The 17,602-nt window shown below is 28.7% G+C and overlaps 1 protein-coding gene across 1 annotated transcript; it reads left to right on the top strand.

Annotated features, from left to right (window-relative positions):
- The first annotated feature begins 174 nt into the window (after positions 1-174).
- Positions 175-17,533, top strand: LOC107449439 (coiled-coil domain-containing protein 6). Its single transcript, XM_016064956.3, has 8 exons — positions 175-384; positions 1,613-1,762; positions 4,924-5,156; positions 5,767-5,924; positions 6,585-6,741; positions 12,269-12,372; positions 13,871-14,001; positions 16,857-17,533. Exons 1-8 carry the CDS (start codon positions 175-177, stop codon positions 16,944-16,946), a joined length of 1,233 nt encoding a protein of 410 aa, XP_015920442.1. The 3' UTR covers positions 16,947-17,533.
- The last annotated feature ends 69 nt before the right edge of the window (positions 17,534-17,602 follow it).

Genomic DNA, 17,602 nt, shown 5'->3' with positions numbered 1-17,602 from the left:
TCTATATTATAACAATACTTCGCGGTTTGTTATTGATGTATCGTTTAATAATAAATAAATTGTTTTAAAAAAATTTATGATTTGACCTTTTAAATGTGTGTTCTATTGCAGTTTAAAAACAAAAGCTGTAATTGTTATAAAATGTGTTTATCTTGTTGAAATTTGACCAGAGACATGGCGGATAGCGCTAGTGAAAGCGACAGCAGTTCAGTGGATGGATTATGTACAATTCCTATTTCATTAACTAGAGAACAGTTTCAAAAACGAATTGAATCTCTACAGCAAGAAAATAAAGTTCTTAAGCTTGAGCTTGAAACTTATAAATTTAGAATTAAGAGTTTGCAGGAAGAAAATAAATATCTGCGACAAGTTAGCGTTAACATAGTAAGTCTATACAGACAATAAAAATCTAAATGTTTCGAATTATATTTATTTCTAACATTGTTTCAGGTTTCGCATCTGTTGATAAGGTGCGTTTAATGTGCGTCCTTTAGCTTTTCAGTATTTCATAGATGAATAAGGTCATCAAATTATAGTGATATTTTAAACGTGTCTATATGCCCCCCTTGATTATCGTAATTGTCTCTAAACAAGAAGGCTGTAAAAAAAGTTTTTGTCTTCCAAATTTTTCGTTCTTTAAAGTTTAAGAGTGTCTGAAAAAGACAGGAAATTGATGATTTTTGGGGGGAAATCTGGAAGATTGAAATTCTTTACAGATTTTAAATTTTACTGTTTAAGGGGGATATTCGTGATCTGTCGCCCCAACTACAATCTCCAAGGTGTAAAATAGATTTTGAACTTACAATTTTTTTTAAAAAAAAAAAGCGTGTAGATATATGCAATCTCAAATTTTTTTTTTTATTATAACATTTTCTTAAAATATTAGTACTTTTAAATTTCTTATGTAATTTTAAAGCACAGTGTTCAGTAATTTTAAAAGTGTGCTCTAATTTTCATTTAAACTTATGTTGTTGATTTTTTCCTGTACTGGCTGTTCGTTTTTGTCAACTGAAAATGTCCTTATGCTTGTTGCTTTTCCTGAAGAAAAACCTATTTCTCTATGAAAAAGTTATGTATTTAAAGTAATCATTATAATATTTTGCGAAACAGTTGGTTAGTTTATGTTTTCAATAACTAATTAGCATGCTCAAAAAATTGTTTGGGAAAATGACTAGCTTCTAGAAATTTTAGCTCTTATTATGAGATTTATTTAGAGCTGGATGAGATTTCCTTTAATTTATTATAAGAAATATGTTTAGTGCAAAGTTTCTATAAATCTTGTTTTCCTGATAATTCTTGATGCTTAAAAATTTTATATAATTAACATTTCAATTTTTTTTATTAAGAATATTCAAACATATTCATTTATTAGAAATCTGAAAAACAAAATAATATCAATTGGTATTCAAAGGATATAATAAATAGGTTAAAGCAGGCCACGATACATACAGTTGTCTATTCTTTCTTGTCTGTATTTAGTGATATTCAAAACTTGTGTCACCATGTAAAAATTGTGCAAAATTTCAATTAACTGAACTTTTTTTATTTATTAAATAGATTTAAATTTGCTTTTAATTTCAGTTGTTTGATGTATTTTGTTTTCATTTATTAGCAAGCTAAAGCTGAGCAAGAAGAGGAATACATTAGTAACACTCTTTTAAAGAAAATCCAAGCCTTAAAGAAGGAGCAAGAGGCATTAGCAATTAATTATGAGCAAGAAGAAGAATGTTTGACCAATGATTTATTTAGAAAGTTGTCCCAGGTTTGCATAAATTTTCTCAATTTATTTTATAAAAATTAAAAAGTTTCATGAATTATCCTTTTAGATTTTAAATTAGTTATTTCAGTTTGTCTGTTATTTATTATACTAACTTATGTATTAAATTAACCTAATTTAGTGTGCTTTTCTTTCAATATATTTATAAGGTGCCTTAAACTTTTCATGTTCTCCTTAAAATTTGTATGATAATTCTATTAATTCAATTGATACAAGTATTGTAAATTGAACACCATTAATGATATTGAAAAATATTACTAAGAGAGATCTTTTTGAATGTTTCTTCTTTTTCTTCTTCCAAATAAACGTTTTTAGAAAAAAAACTTTCAAATAAATAAATGTTTTTATAAATATAATTTGAGCTTGTAAATAATTAAAACATTTTTACTTTTCTATTTAATCACACACAATTTTGCTTTTTTTTTCTAGTGATTCATTTTCAAGAACAGGGATGAGATTCTTCCGCGGATTTCCGCTTTTTTTCAGATTTTTCCATTTTTTCCGCTAATTTCCGCGGAAAATTTTGTTTGCACAAGTTAAAATATTTTATGAGGAATTTAATTTTCCGCGGAGCGAAATTATTGAAGTCCTCATTCCTCCCTCTGAAGTTTCTCTAAAAATCATTTGCTTGGGATAAAACTCCTGGTTGACCTTTATACAGGGATGAGATTTTTTTCGCTTTTGTCTCTCGAATTTCAGCCTTTTTACAAAGAACTCCGATTATCTAAAAGTTTTTTTTATTATTTAAATATCCCGTTTTTTTTTTTTTTTTTTTTAAAATTCAGTCCTTGAAGTAAAATAATTATATTTATTTACGATTTTCAAAGATAAACAGAAAATTCAAACTACGTCCTAGCTGCTAACCCTTCTGCATTTTTTTCTTATATGAGCTATTTTCTCCGATTTCAAGCACAGAAAATAAGATTTTCCGTATTTTTTATCCGTCCGCAGGATAGCTCGTATTTTGGTAATTCAGACGTCGCTGCTTCTTGTATTCTGGCGTGAAAACAAACAAAAATAGAGAAAAAAAATAGAGGTGGATTTGGGGTGAAAATATTTATTTGCTCATTCAATTAATCTTGTAAATTTTTATTTATTATGTCTATGCAAAACAATACAAACAAGCCTTCTAGAAATCCCAAGTCCGGACTCTGCAAATATCTCGATTCTTATTCACGCGATTTTAATATCAATCATCGATTTTCGTATTTACCTGATTTAAAAGTTGCGCATTGCGATTCTTATTTACGCTATTTAAATATCGTGCATTATAATTCTTATTTACAAGATTTAAAAATCCAATATCGTGATTTTTTTAAACGAGTTTTTAAAGCCCTATGTAGCAATTCGTATTCACGCGAGCTTAAAATCCAATGTCGTGATTCGTTTTTGCGGTTGTATATATCGCGCGATTTAAAAATTATGCATCGTGATCTAAAAATTACGCATCATGATTTGTATTCTCGCATTTTTTAAATTCGATGTAGAGTTTCTTATTCACGTGATTTAAAAGCCTCATATCGGGATTTATAATCGCATGGATTACAAGTTTAAAAATCGCACTTTTTTGTCAAAATTTTGGTTATATATATATATATATATATATTTTCGGATTTCCTCTTTTTTACTTTCTGACTACTCTCATCCCTGCAAGAAGTACATTATACGAACTTACCTCCATAATGGTCGCAATACTAGCTTCTATTTACACTGTTTTTCAATGCAGTATGTTGTACTTGTGCTAAAAACAAATGCAAATTTACTGCCATTAAAAAAATTCAAATCTGCATTATTTAATATAAAATATTTTCAATTCTGTTGCCTACTGTGTTTTAATGTCCGAAACTCGTACTTATAGTGGTTTGTGAAATTTAGTGGCTGCCAGACAGATTTTAAATTAATACTAAAGTTCAATACATGTTTTGCATTGAATGCAGATATCTCCCGAAAATAGCTAAAATTGAAATCAATGTATTTCCATGTACGCAACAGCTAGATGGTGAAAAAATTTGGTTAATATATTGTTTAAAACTAATTAAGGTCCTACGATTGACCGGGCGGTTGAAGAATTAGAATAATTTAACACAGTTGTGTGATGCATGCATATCATTAAAGTTTTAATGTTATACAAAATAATTTTGTCTGATGACCAAGTTGGTCACTAAAGGTAGATAGTACTTAATATTCTTTGGGTAATTAAATATCTTTTAGCTAAAACTAAAATAATATTTTATTGTAGACAATATATGATTTAAATACTGATGTTCATCATTAAAGTTCAACTTGTGTTTTTATCTTTGTTTTCCGTAGACCTATTATACAGAATAATTTATTTTCCAAACCTGCAGGAATCCAGGATTTAGGATTCAGAACTACTCATTGCATATTATTTTCTTAATCCTTAGATTAGAGGTGCACAATTTTTTGAGTGAAGGGCCACTTGCAGTGCACATAGATTAATGAAGGGCCACTTGCAGTGCACATAGATTAATGAAGGGCCACACTCATATTTAGTCATGTTAGCAGCAAACATGATAATTTTTATCTAAACTTTACTGTTCTAAGCAACAAATATTTTTATCAGTAAACTTAACATATCAGCAGAAAACTAAATACTTTTAATTATTTGAATTTAATTAAAACTAAAAAAACTGATACATTTTTCAAAAAACTTTTTCACAATATATATATATATATATATATATAACATAAATATTTGGGAGGAGGGGATATAAATTCTAACCAAAAAGAAGCTTATGGAATGAAAGTGCAAAAAAGTACGAATTTTATAGAGTACTCTAAATTTGATTTAAATATTTAATAAAAGAAAATTTGTAATGTTCAAACAAAAACCAAATTAAAAGAAATTTTTTATTGTGTCCTGAATTTCCCGTGGGCCACGCATCAACAGTCTGCGGGCTGCATGTGGCCCTCAGGTCATAGGTTGTACACCCCTACCTTAGATGGTTTATCCCTATATCACCTTTAGCATTAAATATTGATTGTTCACAAAATGAAATTATGATTCTTTTAACTTTTTTTTTTATGTAAAAACTGGATTTATCTGTATTTTACTTCACAATTGATTTCTTTAGTGATTTTACCACAAAAAATTTATTTCACATTTTTATTTATTTATTTATTAGCTTCGTCAAGAAAAGGTTCACTTAGAGCAGACACTTGAACATGAGCAAGAAGCTTTAGTCAATAAACTTATGAGAAAAATAGAAAAACTTGAGGCTCAAACTCAAGCTAAGCAACATAACTTGGAACAACTACGTCGAGAAAAAGTGGAGTTAGAAAACACTTTAGAACAAGAGCAAGAAGCTCTCGTCAATAAGCTATGGAAGCGTATGGATAAATTAGAAGCTGAAAAAAGGTTAGGAAGTTTCTTATTTCGGTTTAATGAAAAGCAGTTTTAAAATACATTGTGTTCTTTGTTTCAATTTAGTCATATTAGTATATAATAAATCAAAACAAGGAAATTTTCTTGTGAAACAATGTCATGAATTTTTAAATGTAAAAAATTTAAAGTAATAAACCGAAAATTTTCAAATAAATAAAGATAATTTATCCAACTCATATTTTTATGTTCTAAGTTGAATGTCTATTATTTATATATTGATTGGTTTTGTTTATTTTTTAATAGTGTTTAAAATAATTCATATGTGTCATAACATACATTTTCAATCGACAGACATATATAACAATTAAATTAATTAAAATAGTTTATATGTGTGCAATAATAGCAATCAATAAATTTTAAAAAAATCTATATAAAAAGTCACATGTGTTTTAAAATTATAGGAAGAAAAAGTCAAATATAAATTGAAAGCAGGGTGTGCTAAAAAAAAAACACAATTTTTATGAATGCTCCAAAACTTTGTCTTGATAAGAACATTAAATATCAAATTCACTTTTAAATAATTTCAGATGCATTATAGTTTATCATATAGTTTATTTCTTTAAAATTTATTTATTTGACTTAGGATGTTACAAGAGAAGCTAGAACAACCAGTTTCAGCTCCACCATCTCCTAGAGATATCAATAAAGGTGACACTGCTGCTAACTTAACTTTGCATGTTCAACATTTGAGAAGTGAAGTTGCTAAACTAAAGATGCAGCTTTTAAATGCTCAGCAAGAACGTAAGACATTTTTTTTTAATTTTGTTACCTGTGCTACCTAATAACATAGCATTGCCAACAACATTAAAATTTAAATCATTAAGTACTATCTGCTTCTTTCGTCCTGTATAAAAATTTATAAAAAAAATAGAAATGATTAGATTCAAGATGTTTAATTGTAAAGAAGTTATAACTTAACTTCATGAAGCCACTAAATGTTTAATTTTTTTCCTATTATTAAAAAATGCTACCAGTAAAATAATGTTAAAAAAAATACTGCTTATCAACTTTCAATATTTGATTTGAAATTTTTCAAATTGCAATGAATTTTTGATTTGGAACCCCAGAAATGTTTAATTTTTGAGTGCTATTTTTGAATAAATAAGTTTAACATCTTATTGGATTCTAAAATAGCATTGCATTAGTTCCCAAAAAGGTATTCTTTGAACCCTAAGGTTACAAATTTGTATGTTCCCAGTTGTAATAAATGGATCTAGATTTCTGTAGTATTAAAAAAAAAATTCTGTTCTATGGAATAGCAATTAGGTTTAATGTTTCTATCACTATATTGCAAGCTGTGTGTAATTAATAGTTGATCATTCTAAAAACCATTTGCTGTATCATGATATATCCCATGAAAACTGGAAGTTATTATATAACATGATTTTTTTCCCCATCCAGATTCTGAAAAAATGGCCCAATTTGCTATGGAAGAAAAAAACGTAAAGGATGAAAATATAAGACTTCAAAGACGTTTGCAAATGGAAGTTGACCGTCGAGAGGCTCTTTGCCGCCATTTGTCTGAAAGTGAATCTAGTCTAGAAATGGACGAAGAAAGGTGCGCTTCTTAAATTTGATTCTAATCTATAACTCTAAAATTACACAATGGCATTCTTCAATTAAATTAAATTCAATTCAATTTTCTTCTAATAATTAAATTTTCTTGACTTAAAAAAGCCATAATTTTTTTTCCCTCTCGAAACTGAATGATGATGTTAACTGGAAAATTTCATGAATTTTTTTTTCTTCAGAAAACTAGTTATTGTAATTACAAATATATATACAATGAAAACTCTGTTAAGAGGACACTCTTGAGTCCAAAAAAATTGTCCGTTTATGAGAAAGGTACCCAAATAACGAAGTTTAACACAGTAATTTTTTTTGGAATATTTTCAATGATATAGAAATAATTAAATAATCTACAATAACTATCTAGAAGGATATTTATTTAACCTTTAAAATATATTTTTCTCTTTACATAAATACATAATTCTAGATGTAGCTACAGATAAATTAATATAATTTTTCTATTAACGCAAATATTCAAGTTAGTCATAGGATACCGAATAGGAGCTTTTAGTCCTCAGTCGATTTCAATTATTAGGTGTTCAACCCTAATACCTACCCATCACTTGATAGGAAAAATGGTTAATGGAATAATTAATAGTGGTTAAGATACCTCCTTGAAATTAAATCTCCCACAATTCACAGAAAAAATAAAGCAATGCATGCCTGTAAGGAACAAGGACCTATGGAGTTGATATATTCACCATTGATCATCTATCGAGGGTCTGAATAAATGTTTCATTTATATGAACACCTGAAAGACTATATTTCTGTTCCCCTTTTTTTTTAACCCAGCTGTGTTAAATACAGTCTTTAAGTTGATAAGAAAATTAAAGAAATTTTCAGTGGGTAAAAAGCATTGAGAGCATTTAAGATGCCATTTCAGCTTGTGAGGTCTTATAACCTGTGTCATCCTGATGAAAAGATCATAAGATGCCACTGTCTTAATTATTTCATATGAGCAGTATCATTTTCTCTCCTTTCTTTGCAAAGATAAGACAAAGTGACAGGAGATAGATTGATTCTTTAGAAGTGAAATAGCTTATCAATATTCTTAGTTATGGATAAGGCAAAAAATTTACATGCTTTAAAATGGTTTAAAGTTGTATTTTGTTTTCTTGGAATTTAAAGCTGGAATAATTTTTTTTATTATTATTAAATTTGAAGAAAAAAATGGTGTCTGGTTTGAAGAGATAGAAAATAGTGTTTCCGGCAAAAATGACTGTCCGTATCCGGTAAAGGGAGTGTCGAATTTTTATTGAATGTCCGTAATTGTTTATTCATAGAAGATTCATTAAGAATTTAAAATATGTATGTATTGAGAGGTGTCCATTTTGTTGGAGTGTCCATAACATGAGATTTCACTGTATATATATTGCAGGGATGATCAAGCTTCTTGATAGTCGAGGCATTTTTCAAAATTTGAAATTTTTCGCGAGCCGCTGCTAAATACGTATTTAAAAGGTATGCAAAAAAGACATTAAAAAATTTTTTTTACAGAAATTATATTTATTGAATACATATAAATAAAAGTACAAAATAAGTGTATTGAATTTAAATATTAAACACATTTATTTTACTTCTTGATGATTCTTTAAAAATTGGTGAATAATTGGTGACTGTAGCACTTCTCAGTAATTCTTTGAGATGCTGGTTAGTTAATACTGATCGGTGTTTGGATTTCACGAATTTTAAAGTGGAATAAAATTATTCATATATGTACGTTGTTCCGAATATTGAAATAATTCGACAAGCAGCCTTCTGGTACAAATTTCCAAAATTCAGTAATCGACGTCGACTTATATTTTAATTGTAGAGTTTGATCTTCCTGCATCTCTATCAATTCTAATTCTCCAGATGCTTTCTGGGTCATAATTATATTGGAAATGGAAAACACTCACCTTGAATTATGTTAATTTCAAGTGGATTCAGAACAGAATCAAGAGATGATTTAAAATATTTCAAGCCTTGAAATCTGTTTATGTTCGTTCGCGCAGTTTTCGATGAGTCATATCATTCTTAACTTGAACCAGTGTTTTCACTACAACGCGAGAATCTCGCATATTTTTTTCTTTTCTCGCATTAAAAGATGATTACCGCGAGAAATTTGCGCATTCTATAAACCAATTTCAAAATTCGCGAATTTCTCGCATTTTGAAAAAAATTGTCATTGCGCCATTTAGAATAAAATCCGTTTCACTTTTCTTCCTGGATCTTTCATTATTTTTAACATCTGCCCCATTATCTAGCTTCTCCATTTACCAATATTGTTCAGAACCTTTTCGAACAACAGAACACCATCTCTCGGAACCTCTTTCAGAACGAATTTCTCTGACGTTAAAACCACCTACACCTACGTTAAAACCACGTGTTTAAACTTAGGTAAGGTTTCTTCATGTAAGACGTTTAAATTTTTGCGCATTAATGTAAGATGGACAAATACCTTGTAAAGGCAATATCTTCTACTCCGAAACGGACAAATGAAAATGAAACAAATGTGGGTAGAAACGATTAAAACGAAACAAATGCGCATTTGAGCAACCTAATGAGAAAAGCTGATGAAAAAGTAGACGTAGAACATTTTCCATATGATGTGCAGCAAAAATATTCAATGCTTTAAAAATTAGAAAATGTTAAAAATGTATTATTATTAAAGAAATGATTTTTTTCCAAGCTTCTTTGCGTTTTTTTTTTTTTTTTTTTTAATTTTTAGAATTTTTACTTAACTTTCTGAAATCTCACCCTGTTTTTGAGAAAGAGTGAGAAATTCTCACCCATTTTTTTCCTGCGATGAAAACACTGCTTGAACGGAAATGAAATTTGTTACAATGTTGCACTTAGTCTTTCATATTTGTTGTCAGTAACTTAAAAGACGTTTTGAAACACGTTCTTTCCGTATAATAATTTTTTTTGAATATAATAGCGCAAAAATGAAAAGGGAAGTCGGGTACGTTTATCGAGAGCCACAAATAATCCTTCAAAGAGCCGCAGTTTGGCCACCCCTGATACGAGGGTTGTCCATAAAATAAGGTTCCCAACGAATTTTTACAATGAAAAATATGTTTATTGGCATTGAATAATATATGTTTGGAAAGCTTAGACTTCCCTCTATTTTTTGACGTAATTGGCGTTTAGATCAATGCATTTTTGCATGTGGTGTACCATCTTCTTTATGCCTAAGTCGTAGAATTCTGCCGCCGTGACGCGAAGATAACTTGAAACCTCTTCTTTCAGTTCTTCCTCGGTTGTGAAATGCGTCCCTCCCAAGTGTTTATTTAATTCAGAGAAGAGGCAATAATCACTGGGGGACAAGTCTGGGCTGTAAGGGGGTGTGTGACAGTATTCCATCCAAATCTGTTGATGAGAACAGTTATGGCACGGGCGGTGTGTGGACGTTGCCGTTTGTTGTCATCCGTCAGCATTTTCGGGACCGACCTTGCACAAACCTTGGCATATCCTAAGCGGTCTCTCAAAATGTTGTGAATGCAGGACTCGCTGACATCAGGGATCATCTCGCTGAGGTTCCGAATAGTTACCCTTCGATCTTTCAGCATTGCTTCTTCCACTTTCGCAATCGCTTTGTCCGAAAACGATGCCCGGCCAGAACGTTGTTCGTCTCTACACCATTTGCAGACATGTTGCACATTCATACACTTTTCCCCGTACACCTCACACAGTTCGGAATGAATGTCCACCGGAGGAACGTTTTTTGCACACAAAAAATTAATCACAGAGCGTAATTCGCACCTGGCGGGAGAAACAAATGAGAGCTCCATCTTTCACGGCTACCAAGACAAGAATGAATGTTGTAGACAGCTCACCGGGGCGGGAACTGGGAGAAAGGGAGCTAAGCTTCATGCCAGTCTCGCCAAATCCCGCCTAACAGCGTTCCTAGCATCCGCAGCTCCTTGGGAACCTTACTTTATGGACAACCCTCGTATATTGGATACTGACCCCAACAGAATAAAAAATATTTTTGTGTAATACAGTAGGGAACCGATTATCCGGAACGATCGGGACCATCACTATTCCGGATAACTGATTTTTACGGTTTTCTGAATCGCTACAAAAAGCAGTTTTTTTATTGTTAAACCCAACTAAAAAAAAAAATTTTTTTTAGGAAATAATCTTGAAAAGAAGAAAAAACGATGAAGTAATACACTAATGATTATTTCCAAAATGATGGTAAGGTGAACATCTTTCAAAAAAGAAAGAAAAATCCTAAAATCTTATAAGGAAAAAAAAATTTTGTTTAAAAAATGGCGGGAAAATTTATCGAATTTCGTTCCAGTTTTCTGATTTCCGGATAACGGGTTCTGTACTGTATTAAATTAATTGATGACATAGTTGTAAATATTTCTTGATAATAACTAAATTAACTGCCATCTATCAGTTTTTCAAATGGTGAAAAACATATATTTCAAATAGGAAATGTACACATTGTATTTAAAAAGAAATTAAATGCTGTGAAACTAAGCCCTTGCTTGATAGTGTTCGTGGATTTTTGGAATAAGCAAAGAAAAGAATAGTCCTGGGCTATTGTGGTTTACTTAATATCAGTTCAATAAAAATGAACTGCAAATGCTTTTAACAAATGGAAATGTCTACTTGGCAATTCATTGTTTGTGGTAAACTATTCTATCTAGCTACACCAAAAGAAGCTATACAAAAAAGAAGTCTAATCATTTAGTCTAGTCACTTTAGATTATAAGCTAGTAAATTTCAAAATTCTTAGCCAATACCCAAATCTTAAAATTTCTTATGATTGATTTTTTTAACATAGTAAATTTCAAATCAGAATACAAATTTACTATAAATTGAATAATTTTGTTAAATACAAATTCAAATCAAGAATCATTTTGCAGGAGTAAAGAAGCAATGAATGAAAGAGGATGAAAAACTTATTAATTTTTGGTAAATTTTTAATCTCGACCAGTAATATGAGGATAAACCTCAGGCAACATTATATTATTGTCAGGAGAAAATATATGGATGATAATATGCATCTTGCTACCACATAATCTGTTTTATTGACACAAACTGTAGGAAAAAATTTGTCTCATAATATTGCGAGATCCGTCAATACATTCTGTGTTTTGCTCTAGTTTTCTCATGTTTACATAATCTCTCTTTTTATATTATCTGGACATAATATAATTCTAATTACTTATGCCACATATCTGACAGAAATTACTGTTATCAAATTAAAAAAATATATAGGATTTGTTCAGAAAATTCCCTTTCATTTTTTTTCCTGGGATTTAGGGCAATGTATATATATTTTTTTAATAGAAAAAGACATTCGCCAAAACACAATTTTTTTTTTGCCGAATTTACGATTGTATCGCATTTGGCAAGATCGTGAATGCTTCGCTTGGACCCTGTTAATAAGTGACATCTGTGGATTAGAGAATTTTTTGTTCTCAATATATTGAATATTGAATGTTACACCTCATTCTAGTAGTATAAATTATCGTACAAGATTCACCTTTAAATTAAATGAGTAAATTTTTTTAAAGGCAATTCAATGAAATGTCAACATGTGGTCACATTAGTTCCAGATCTGTGCCTAGTCCAGTTCCATTGAATCATCCGTCTTTGTCTTCCAATCAGCATAGTCCAGGTTAGATTTTTCTTTTTTTATATACGCATTATATCTATCTTATTTATAATTCACAAATATATTGTTATTTGAGATATTTAGAAAACTCATAGTTGACTATAAGTAAAATAAGAAGCATTGACAATAATATTAGTTTGCTTTTTCGTTATCATTTAGTATGCAACTCTAACAGTAGCGTGCATGTGAGAACAGTCATAAGGCTGAGCGCAAACAGCTTTTTTGTTCCTCAATAAAATAGATACCCCACAAAGAAATGTTATATTCCTCAAGAACAAATTGTTAAGATAAGGCTTTCTGCATTCTAATACACTTCATCTATCAATCCTTATCTCCCTCTCTGCGAAGTGTCCACCATTTAAAAGGGGGCAACCACAAGCGTTTTGTAGCTTATAAATTTTGTGGTGGTGTTAAATTTCCTTGAGGAACAAAAAAGCTGTTTGCGCGCAGCCTAAGAATTCAATTGATGATTAAGGGCACTGAAAATTTGAATTTAATTACTATTATATAATGTTTTGTGACAGAGTAGCAGTTTTTGCTGGCAAAAGGGTTTTCTTGCCAGGACAGTGGTAAAAATCAACAAAAACCAAATTATCTAAATTGCTGATTAAATATTATTACAAAATACTTGAAGCAAATTTAAATCGATCATAATAATTTTGATATGTTACATGTGAAAATTATTTTTTAAATATTAATAATGTAAGGGTAATAATTTTTAAAAGATTACGTTTTTGACCTCTTTTCATTTTAGAATCCGTAAATAAATATATTTTTACTAAATGATGAATAAAGTATTGAATTTGCGCGAATTTAAAAATTGCATTGATACTTGTATATTTTAATTAACTACACATGTTGATAGATATTTTATGCTTTAAATTATAGTTATATTAATTTAAAATAAGTTAATTTCACTGGAAAAAAGAGAATAATCACTAATTTTTCGATCAATAATGTTTTAAACTACTAAAATGATATATTAATACATTATGATTTAATTATGGATTAATAATTTTGTTAATTTTTTTTTAATTATGTATATTTATAGTATATATTTCAATTTTAAGAATAATTTTGTATCAAAAATGTGTTTTTGTCCTCTCATCTTGGAAAATATAGGTTTTTGCCACTTTGCTTAACAAAAACCTGTTTTTGCAGGACGGTTTTTTCTACCTGCAGCAATATCTTGCCAACCCTGACAATATAAATATATTATGGATATAATTTTTCAGCAAATTTAATCATGAAGTTATAGTACGTTATGTTTATGTTCAAGTTATAGATGATCAAGATACTCGCCAATTAGAACTTTAATATTTTTTACTGTAAAATAATTTTTTTAAATGTTAAAAACTTTTTGCTGGTAATTCTGTTTACAATGTGCTTCTTCTTTTTTTAAAATTTAATCTCTGAAGATATTGAATCTGTGCTCATTAATCACTTAAAAAAATAGTTAAAAACATGAATCTAAATGTTTTGTGTTTTTATCTTTATACAGCCATAAATATATCTGGTAGTCGTGAATCAACTTCTCCTGCAAATCGTTGTCATCACTGTAATCAAAGTCTGACTCAGCTTTCTATATTATCCAGCCAGTCGCCGCCACCTGTATTCTCTCCAGGATCAACTGTAAGTGTATTATGAATTTGTCCCCAATTCTGCAGATTTGTTTAACATTTAGCTAAAAACAAAATGTTAAATTTGAAAAGAAAAGTAATTTATTATAATTTTATAATGATGAATCCAGCTCCTGACAGATAAAAAAGAGCCATACAAGAATATTTTATCGGACAATGCTCATTCTTTTGAACCATCTAAAAAAATGGGTGTTATACCTTGCATGTACAATGAGCTAAAAAAAAACTGAATAGCTTTTGAACTAATAATCAGATTTTCATGTTCTAGGTTTCAATCTGAATGGTTCAAAGGGGTGACCTTTAGATATGCTAATTAATTAGTGCATATGATATTTTAAGTCATAAAACCAAACAAAATGTACTTTCTCTGAACAAACATACCTCTTTTGAACATATTCGTATAATGTTATTTTTGCATATTTATATATCTGTAGAGCTTTTTAAGGGAACTGAAAAAATTTTGCACACAATTATAAAATTTCGTAATCAAAAGATATTACCATGCAAAAAGTAAATTTTAGTAAATATTTATTATTAATTCATTTAATAATAGTTGAAAAAATTTCTAATTGTTAAATATGCAATTTTTTATGTTTTTGTTTTTTTTTTTAACTACGCTATTTTACTGCGAAAAATACAAAATGTAACCGAAATCGTTTGAATAGTTCCTCAGAAATCAAATTTTAAAAAGTCGTATACTTAAAATTTTATTTCTTAGAAACTATTCAACCAATTGTTCTCAAATTTTGTATTTGCCATGTAAAATTACATACCTTAAAATGGTGTAAAAAATTATGTAACTTACAATTCAAAATTTTTCGACTATTATTAAATAAAATAATAAAAAATAATTAGTAAAATTTATAAGTGCAATGTTTTTCATTGCTTAAAAAGTTCTCGGGATATGGTGAAATACGCAAAAAGTAAAATAACAATGAGTCCGAACATTGGATCGATCTCCTGATCGAAGATCTAATGATTGGACTGTGGAGATCCAATCATGAGATCAAAAGTTATTTGGGGTGATCCATTTTCTTTCTGCACTCCTCACACTCCATTCCAAATTTCAGAGAAATGTTTAGGATAATAAAGTTGATATTCGACCCTCTAATGCCACGTCACAATAAAAATGTCTGTAGAAACAAGTTGGTTTTTTTTTAACGAAAAAGACAGATACCAAAACAAAACTCGTTCTTGATTTTTAAACAATCTATATAAGGCTAACAATTTTAATTTAACCTTTTTTCGTTGCCATGTTTTTTGAAAAAAGTGACCATAATGAAACAATGTTCATTTAAAACTATTTTTAAAAAATGCTGTTGTAATTAAAAACACTGATAAAAATTAAAAGAGAAGCAGAAAAAAATTTTACTTAATTCTGAAATGTAACTTGGAGAATCACAGTTTTCTAAGTTACTAGTTATCTGTTTTTACCATACAGGAAAAAAGTGACAAAAGAATAAAGTCTATTTGAAACACTCTGTCAACGTTTTATTCAAAACAGCAAAACAAAAAAGTTCTCGAATCTAGTTTCATTTCTATGTGTCTTTCAGAATATAAATTAACAAGTTTTAGAACTAATATGTGTAAAAACTATTTTTAATAACGTATTGTAAAAAATACAATTTTAGATTAGTTTTTATTAAATCTTTAAAATTCTCCTTAAAAAAACTCGTCCAAAACAATTTTACAAACAATACTTTTGGCAAAGGGAATATTCAGCAAAAAGGCCTAGTATTCATTACATCCCTAATCTCTACCTGTAAGCTAAAAATAATTTTAATTATATTTTTCATGCTAATAATTTATTTCTACTTTATATTAAAGCAAAATTAAAGGCACAAACCCTATTAACAATGACATTAAATTCTTAAAAATATTCCTCTAAATTCTTTATCTTTTACAGATAACAAATTGACTTAGTAATTCTACTTCTAAACAAATCCCTAATATGGATTAGTGGACATCACAATTGACAACATATAAAAAAATCATGCCACAGTGAATTTGTATTAAGCTCAAGTGCTTTAAAAAATGTTTTAAAGCACCTTAACATATCAAAAAACATTGCAGCAAATTAGTAACAATTGTAGTTATTTCTATAACAATTGTAGTTATTTCTATTTTGAGCACTATGATGGCCTTTCTTTTATTTTCCTGATTTATGCTTATATTTAGTAGAATAAGCAGATTTTCTTCCAATAGGGCAAAATTAATGATCGCCACCACGGCTAATTAAAAATAAATATCCATTAAAAAGAATTTCAGATAGTAATTTTTTTTTTGCCATAAATACACCCGTGTATTGTGTGTTTAAATAAGCATATAAAGATTTACCGACAAATGGTATTTTAACAAAAAATATTTGTAATTGATAACTAATTTGAATTTGTAGTAATGTGACCTTAACTAAAAGAAAACTAATTATTTTATAAGAAAAAGGCTAATTTGATCAATTGTGTGTGAGAGTTAAAAATTTTAACATTGATAATTTTTTTTCCTTTTTAAAAGGACAGAAAAACATATAAAAAAATGTTTTACAATGAAATAAATGTATCAGTATTCCTTGCTAATAAAAAAAAGTAATATTTTCTTGTTTAAAATATTGAGTGTTCAGAAAACTCAGTTTCAAAACAGTTATAAATTTTTTTATAATTCTTTCTAGTTTAATGAATATAAATGCCCTCAGATCACACACATTTTATTCAGTTTGTGATCTGCAGTTTTGTGTTTCAAAAGCATTTCAACTAAAATGATGCTTTACAATGTAATCTCATTTGATTTCTGAGTTATAGTATTTCTATTAAATATTCAAAACAAAATTAAGTGTTTTTTCTCTTTTTACAGAGTTCCCAAGGTGCAGTCTATTCAAATCGAGGAAAATCTTTATCCCAAGAACATTTTCTGAAGCCTGCTGCACCGCCTCCTCCTCCCTAAAGATATTCCATAGTTTCTTTACTTTTATTATGCTTTGGTGGTTATGGATGCACCTAAAACTATTTTTTCTTTTAAATTCATTTAATCATGAATTAGACTTTTAATCTTAATTTTTAAATTTATTTTCCAGGATTGAATATTACTTCCAGATTTATAGATTTGATTTAATTAAAATCAATTAGATTTTTTTATTTAAAGCATCTTCATTAAATCTAACATTTATTTAGGTGTACTTAACTCTGAACCAGTCATATAGCAGCTGTTATCACTTATATGTTCGTTTGCGCATAATATAAAGCATTTAATTTTTATTCTAACTGCTTTGGATAAAGTATAACATTTTGCCACATCAATGCATGTTTGGAGGCTGTTGTTCACATAGTTTATGTGAATTGATATAAAATATTTTACTCATAAAAATATATGTATACAAATTACTTACAATTGCTCTGATATGTTTGAGCTTCTTGAATGAATTTTATTGTTTTAAAAACTCCAGGTTGGATAACAGTTATGTTATTGATTTCTTCCCTTTTTATATGTATTTTTGAAATAAAGTTCTTGCATTTGAATATTATAACACTAAATCCTTGAGTTTTATACTTTCAATAACTATACATTTTATTACAGATCAATCTAGTTATGTTTAAATAAAC

This window comes from Parasteatoda tepidariorum, chromosome 4 (genome assembly GCF_043381705.1).
Source record: "Parasteatoda tepidariorum isolate YZ-2023 chromosome 4, CAS_Ptep_4.0, whole genome shotgun sequence".
In the NCBI taxonomy this organism is placed as follows: Eukaryota; Metazoa; Arthropoda; class Arachnida; order Araneae; family Theridiidae; genus Parasteatoda; species Parasteatoda tepidariorum.
The sequence above is the reverse complement of the archived record's forward strand: the minus strand, read 5'-3'. Positions and strand labels throughout refer to the sequence as shown.